Consider the following 8,065-nt stretch of genomic DNA (forward strand, 5'->3'; position numbering starts at 1 on the left):
AAAAAAAAAAAAAAAAAAAAAAAAAAAAAAAAAAAAAGCCTCCAACTATTGAGGAACCATCTGTACCTCAGTGTCTAATGGGTTCAAAACCTGGTCTTGGTCAGGGTGTGCCTCTAAATCTTCCCAGTCAAGAGCAAGGACTTTGAGTGAGATTTCCCTGAATTCAAGGCTAGAATCCCTGTGGATGTTATTTAATGAACTTTAACAAAAGGCAAATAACAGTAGCTATTTCATAGGCTTGGGGTGCTGTTTAAGGGAGGTCATGCAGGTAAATTTTTAATTCAGTGTGACAGACTGTGAACAATGTTTTTTCCTCTTTTGAGCCAATGATATATTTGACTCCACTTCCTAGTTTTTCTTCTATAAAAACATTCAGGAGCCCAAGTTCTCTGCTGTTCAGGGAAGCTTTAGGTCAGACCTCCACTGGGTAGAGGGGAAAGCAGGAGACTGCAATGCAGAAATCCCTTTAACTTTCAGGACCCAACTAAGAAATGAGTAGCTTCCCTCAGCACCAGTAACACTAACCTCTCCCATCACAGGAGCAGCACCAACTGACCTGGAATGAAGAAGCTCCCCCTGGTGGCTTCTGCTGGGTGGTCCCTGCCTTAGAAGACCTGAAAATGGAAGAGAGCAGCCAGCTTCTGGGGACAACTGGAAAGAGCTTGATGTCTTTGACTATTTCTTATGAGAGTTCTATTTATTTATGGTTATATTTATTTATTTTTCAAAGCTTCTATTTTAATATTTATGTTAGTTTTTTAAGATGTGAATGTGTTCCATGAAACATGACTAAGTCTTGATTGTTATTTAACTTAAAGATGATGGGTTTAAACTGTCTCATTAAATTGATATTTATTAGGAGAGAAGTGCCAGCCACTTGATAAAAGAGGGTGTATGGGGATCCAACCGATTGCACAGTGTGATCAATATTAGAGTGAGGGAATGTGTGCACATCTATTTTTGTACTTTTTAAAAAGAATGTTGGATGTTATTTATTGAAAGTCTCACACATTATGTAGTCAACATTCATATGTTGAAGTTTCCCTTGGACATTTTATGTCTTGCTTGTAGGGCATAATGCCTTGTTTGATATTTATTATGAATTGTTTCTCTCCGTCTTAGAACAGAGAAGTTATAACTACTGTCATATTTTTACAAATGAAAATAAAAATTTTACTGAAAAATAGCATGCTTACCCTTTGTTTTATTTTCCTTCACATCTCTAGGCTATAAGTAACTGCATGCCTGCTTTTAGGGCTGGCACTTTCCTTAAATATCTCTTACTGGTGAATGAATAGTTGACACTATTAGAAAGTACACACTACCCACTTCCAATCACTATGATAATTCTGGTTTCATATAAAATATTGTTGTTTTCACAATTACCTATTATTTATTGAAAAGTAGTTTTTATAAACTTATGGATTTTTACAAATATTTTAACAAGGGCTTCCATTACATGCTTTTTGGTAAGTGGTTTTGCAAACAATTATGCAATTCTTTTTCTTTTCATAAGGTTGGGAGTTAAAGATTGAAAAGTGGATTCTACCTAAGAACTTAAAAATCTGTGCCATTTAAAATAACAACAATAATCATGATTGTGGCGCTACGAACCTACTATAAAGTAAAATAGATGACCAAAAAAGCAGAAAGGATATGTAAGGAGATAAATAGATTTAAAATATAACATACTTATTCAATTTTTAGAGAAAATATTAAATTAAGGAAAATTGTAATGGAGCAGAAACATATTGTAATTTCTAAGGTGACCCTAAAAAAGGAAATGCAAAATTTAGGACTTAAAAATTTGAAAAAGAGATAAAAATAAAATGAAATAAAACATCTAAATAATGCAAAAGAAGACAGAAAGTTAAAAATGGTGGAGGAGTACATGGGACTTGAAGAAGGGATGAATCTTCCTTACGGAAGAATTCCTAATGAGTACAGTCTCCCCCTTCCTGAAGTGAATGCTTAGTTCCCCTATGCACAGGAGTATGGACAAGTTACTTTCAAAGAGGAAAATACAACCATTCTAGGGAAGAAACGTGGCAGACACAATTTCAATGAAGTGATCAAGATTATTGTTACCAGTCAAGGCACGTGAATGAATATCATGCAACCCCTGATAGAATATGATGGGAAGGGCACTTCAACTCCATTTAAATGCTTCCCCATAATCCAGATTCCCAGAACAGTCATGAGAAAACATTAGAAAAATCAAAATTTAGGGACATTCTACAAGACACCCAACAAGTATTTTTCTAAACTGCCAAGTCAGGGGAAACAAGACAACATTAACAAATTGTTACAGATCAGAGGAGACAAAGGAGACATGAGGGCTAATGCAATATATGTGTTGGGTTGAATCCTGCAACAGATAGATAAAGGACATTGACGGAAAATTGGTGAAATCTGAATAACGACTGTAGTTTGGTGGTTAGCAATGTACCAACGTTAATTTCTTTGTTTTGACAAGTGTACTACAATTATGGAAAATGACAATATTAGGGGAAAATGAACAAAAGGTCTGATGCAGGAACTTTAGTACTATTCACACAAATACTTTGTAAATCTAAAATTACTCCAAAATTAGTCCTTGATTTTTAAAAATAGAAAGAATAGTAAAACAGTTAGCTTAAATGCAACTATAATAACAATGACAGTAAATTTAAATGAAATAAGCACTCCAATTAGAAGTCAAAGATTGGGCTGGGACTGTGGATCAGCAGTAGTGCACTTGCCTGGCATGTGTGAGGCACTGGGTTTGATTCTCAGCACCATATATAAATACATAAAATAAAGATCTATCAACAAGTGAGGAAAAAAAAGTTTTAAAAAAGGCAAAGATTATGAAATTGTACTAGACATCTATATTGCTTAACAAAATTCACTTGTAGATATTAAACTCTAGGTATCTTAAGAGTAAAAAATAGAAAATGCTATATTATGCAAAACATAACTAAAAGAAACCAAACAGCTCTATTAATGTTGATTATTATTAACAACTATGAATGTTATTAATGTATTTATTAATAATTGACCTATTTATGAAGGTCCATTTTATATATTAGGTTTATGCAAAGAAGTAATCTTAGAAAGAAGGTTGATTCAAAAAAGGCAATTCTACAAGAGTCAAAGCAATCATTAAATTTTATGAAATTCACAGCATTATCAAACATACCAAGCAAAATGGAGAGACCAAAAAAGATCCATAGACAAATACATATTAATTCAATACTTAATGGATAAAACAGTAAAAAAGTCAATAATAGTGTGGAAGAGTTTAGCAACATAATCAACAAATTTGGCTTGAGTGACGTATAGATGCTTCACGCCAGCAATTGCATAAATTGCATCTATTTTTTGAGGGCATCGGGAACATTTTCTAAAATAGATTAAAGCTAGTGTGCTGGCCCCTACCTGGAATCCCAGTGATTTGGAGGCTAAAGCAGGAGAATAGCAAGTTTGAGGCCAGTACCAGCAACTTAACAAGACCCTGTCTCAAAATAAAAAGGACTAGGGATATAGCTAAGTGGTAAAGAGGCCCTGGATTCAATCCCCAGAATCAACATAACAAAAACAAACAAACAAAAAAATAGAAAAGAATACATATGGGCCATGAGGATTGCAGCAAAAATTTTCAAAATGTTGAAATGTTACAGAGAACATTTTCTGATCATCAAAATTTTATGATGATTTGTAATTTTCCTAGTTGAAATGTGTATATCCATATGCGTGACATGTTTGCTGTGGTTTACAACTCATCACTCAACTTCCTAAATTTTGCTTTCAAAATATCAAAGTCATCATGCTGTTTTCATATCCAGTATAACCATCTAGTATGATAATATTTCCATGGAGATAGTTCCTCATTTCTTAAATTTTTTTCTAACATATTTTTTGTGTAATTTTTGGTATCCCTATATTATTTGGATTACACTACACAAACATAATGCAATTTAATGACTCAATAGTACACCCTCAAAATTTTTAAAAAGGATCTTAAGAAAATGGAAATGCAAAGTTTATATTACTGTTTTTGTAAAAGTATTATGGAATAACATCCAAATCTAATGTAGTAGATAGTGTTCAGTGTTAATTAAAATTAATTTAAATATCTAGAGATTGTTGAAATCATGAGGACATCCTTACTACAGAAATTAAAGAAAAGACTATGTTGCAGAAATGTGCATGTTCCATTATCAAAGAAGAATTTTCTTTCTGTTTTGACTTCTTCCATTACTCGTCTCTTGCAAAACCTATTACTCCTTTGTATGTTGTCTGTGTCTCTTAAATGTTGTCCAAATTTAGTACCCACCACCCCCTAATATTGGTACTGACTTAAGCCTGTACGTTAAACCAATCTTCCACCCACCACAGGGTGGATAGTCAATAAAGGTCACCTTGTGGTCTAAGGAAGTGGATCATGAAAACACCTTGAGATGCAAGTGGAGGCTCCCAGTGGAAATAACATCCAAACCAATTGTCAAGCTAGAACCTGTAGGCATATAGCTTCCAGTGCTGGGGAGCCCTGCTTCCCACTCTTCTCAGTGCTCCCACGCTGCTTCTCAACACAAGGACATTGCTCACTGGATCCTCTCCTTCTGGACCGTTTTCCATGCCTCAGAGGTCCTCCATTCACATGGAAAAGTATTTATTATTTAAAACTCACATAAGTGACATTTTCAAGAGATCTTCTCTGACACCTCTCACAAATTCACACTGTAAAAATTGTATTAGGTATCCTCTCTTTTTCTAATGCCTTGGGAGTAGTTTATTGTGGAATTTACCAGCTTTTCTAAAATCTGTTTCTACATTCATGTCCCTTACTGCATTGAGAGTTTGAGGGTAGCAGTCTGTCTTAATCCTCTTTGTATCCATGGCAACCAACATCATTCCCATGTTAAAAATGCTGGGTAAATGGTAAATGAAAATGCTGAAACAAATGGAAAAAAAAGGAATTATGCTCCAGTTGAAATGCCCTTCTGGTTAGAAAGGTAATTCTAACAGTAAGTGGAATCAGTAACAAAAATTCAATTTAAATTTGCTCAATATATAAAAAGGAAATTATTTCATTTCCCTATGAAATGGAAAGTCTGGTTAGTAGGTGAGATAAAGCAGAATCCTGCAATTCAGAAATACTCTTTGGTGGTTAGTGGTCAGTCTCAGTCCAGATTTGGCAGCTTTTCTCTGTGCCTGGCCTCAGTGTGGACAGGCTCTGCTTAAGCAATTGCAGAGCTCCAAGCTTCTGTCCAACTAGCTATGCCCCAGCAGGAAGTAAGAGCTTGTCTGTCCAACCTTTTCCTGACAAAATGGACTCCAGGGAATTCTTCTGACTTGGACAGGTTTAGGTCACTTGTCCACCCCTGAGCCTACCAATGTTACTGGGGTTGGACTTGGACAAGAACTGGCCATACACCTGGGATTGTGAGAGCCCTCCTGGAGATTTGGAGGAGTATCACTGCCTGCACCTCAGACTGGGAGGAAGGAGGGATGACAAGGAAAGGAAAAGCAGGGTTCTGCTCTCAGAAGTAGGGGGCAGGGACTCAAACCAGGTATAAATGACAAATGCATTAGAGATAGGACAGGATAAATGACATTAATACTCAAAATGCTTTGAACTGTAGAAGTGGATGTGTCCATGGATTTAATGCCACATTCAGGCAGCTTCATCCTTTCCTCTTATTGTCAGAGTCATTCATTGTATTTAAGTAGTAATTGCAACAAAATAGGTCTGGCAGCTTAGATGGCTTGGCTCCCCACAGCAAGACTGAGCAGAGCAGCTCTGCACCACCTGCCCATTCCTGTTGCTTCATCAGTGCGCAGGATGTGGCTGCAACTCTGGATTTAAAAGCTATATTAGTGAAAATAAAAACTACAAGATATAATAAATATGATTACTTAAAAAGGAATTATAAACCAATGTTTTTATTTTAGTAATGACTATTCTTTTCAGAGTGGTAATTGTATGACTTTAAAGTTTGGACATTAAACCTTTTACTTAGCTCATACAATGAATAATTGGCTGAGGAAGGCACTTATTCAAATAAAAAATGTTTGGATTATTTTAGTATAACAACATTGCTTCTTAAGTTTTCTTTAAAAAAAGAAAATATGAGGTGTTGGGCATGGTGGTGCATGCCTGTAATCCCAGCGATCTGGGAGGCTGAGGCAGAAAGATTGCAAGTTCAAAGCAAGCTCAGCAATTTAGTAAGGCCCTAAGCAACTTAGAGAGTCCCTATCTCAGAATTAAAAACAAACAAACAAAAACATGAAAAAGGGTTAGGGATGTGGCTCAGTGGTTAAAGGCCAAATGGGTTCAATTCCTGGTACAAAAAAAAAAAAAAAAAAAAAAAAGACAAGGCTCTAAGGAATTAAATTATGAGAACTGCTATATTGTAAAAGGAAATAAAACTCTTTAGTATTTCATCTTGTAAGCAATTGTTTATCACGTAAGTCTAGGTATAAAGTTTTAGATTATTCTTCAAATATGAGCCTGCTTCTTTAAATGTTCCATCCTTTTGGCAACTACTATACATTTTTTAATGCTTTATTCACTCTGTTTGCTTATGAAAGTACTTGGATTGAACCTGGAAACTGTTAAAGCAAATATGTCGTTTTCTTAGTCAGAAGGAGAATAAATGTCTGGCAACTTCCTTTTAATGCTGAAGGCAAAATATTTCAGTTATTAAACACAATAAAGTGCGCAAACTGGTTCAGCAGAACACTGTGAGTGTTAAAAAAAAAAAAAGAACACTGTGAATGTTGTCTCACGAAAAATAAGAGCTGACTAAAATACTTATTTTCCCTTCTAGAAAGTTCCCAGGGTAGAATATTCATTCCTGCTGACCTAATTTTTTTTGGGAGGGGAATATATTAATTTTGAAAAGTGGGTGAATAAGTAAATAGATGTAGATTTTATTAAATTAAGTATACATATGTCACAAAAATTCTCTTTGTTAGAGAAACAAAAAGTGGAAACATTTTAGAAGGTAAAGTTGAACCGTGAGATAATAAACACAAAAATCAAAGAACTCTCCTGAAGTTATAAATTACTTATTTCAGAAAAATATTTTGTGTGTGTAGTTGTTGAAGCCATGTTGCCTAGAGCTCAAATTCTGAATTTTGTCAACTATGAGACCTGTACAAATTATTTCAATTTCCTTCCCTTTCTATTTCCTTATAAATTACAATTTCAACAGGGGGTACTTTATGAGGCAGTTGAGAAGATTAAGATTAAAACATTGCCTTTTGTATCAAAGTGTTATGAATGATCACACTCTAACATTTACTCAGCATCTTTAAACACATAAAATATTTCAGTTATTAGGGACATCAAAGACAAAAGCAAAGTTCTGCTAAAGTTTGTTCCTTAGACTAAAGTTTAAAAAGCTTACTAAATAATCTCTTCATCTTTTGCACTCTTTAAATTTTTTCTACAATAAGCAGGTATACATCTATAATTAGAAAAATGAAAATATTTTAACTTAAAAAGAATAGCTATTATAAATGGGCAAATAAACTAAACATACACTTCTCAAAAGAAGAAATATAAATAGTCAACAATAGTTTTAAAAAGTTCAACATTGTTAGCAATTAGGCAAATGCAAATCAAAACCACACTGAGATTTCATCACACAGCAATCAGAATGGCAGTCATCAAGGATACAAACAATAATAAATGCTGAAGAAAATGTGGAGAAAATAGAAGACTTTTACACTGTTTGTAGGATTGTAAATTAGTACAACCATTATGGAAATCAGTATGGAGATTCCTCAAAACACTAAGAGTGAAACCACCAACTGATTCAACTACATCACACCTCAGTATTTATCCTAAAGAATTAAAGTTAAAAAAATTAAATAAAATAAATTAATCAGTACTTGAATTAAGTTTGTTGATATACAGAATTTACAATTTTGAAGCTTTGATTGCACCCTGAAAATCATTCTAAATTGATAAAATTAAACCAGTATTTTTTGAACCAAGCCAATATATATGTGTATTGGTGATGAATAAAATGTTAAACACTTGACAAAAAAAAAAAAAAAAAAAAAAATTAAA

General features: G+C 34.0%; 1 protein-coding gene across 1 annotated transcript in view; it reads left to right on the forward strand.

Moving 5' to 3' along the window:
- The window catches only part of LOC107158780 (C-X-C motif chemokine 2-like), a 114,937-nt gene extending 113,751 nt beyond the window's left edge, over positions 1 to 1,186 (forward strand). The window contains exon 7 of the mRNA XM_048785787.1: positions 540 to 1,186. Coding sequence (XP_048641744.1) covers positions 540 to 555 — 16 coding nt within the window. The 3' untranslated portion in view covers positions 556 to 1,186. The remainder of the gene's footprint in view (positions 1 to 539) is intronic.
- The last annotated feature ends 6,879 nt before the right edge of the window (positions 1,187 to 8,065 follow it).

Source organism: Marmota marmota, unplaced genomic scaffold (genome assembly GCF_001458135.2).
Source record: "Marmota marmota marmota unplaced genomic scaffold, marMar, whole genome shotgun sequence".
NCBI classification, from domain to species: Eukaryota; Metazoa; Chordata; class Mammalia; order Rodentia; family Sciuridae; genus Marmota; species Marmota marmota.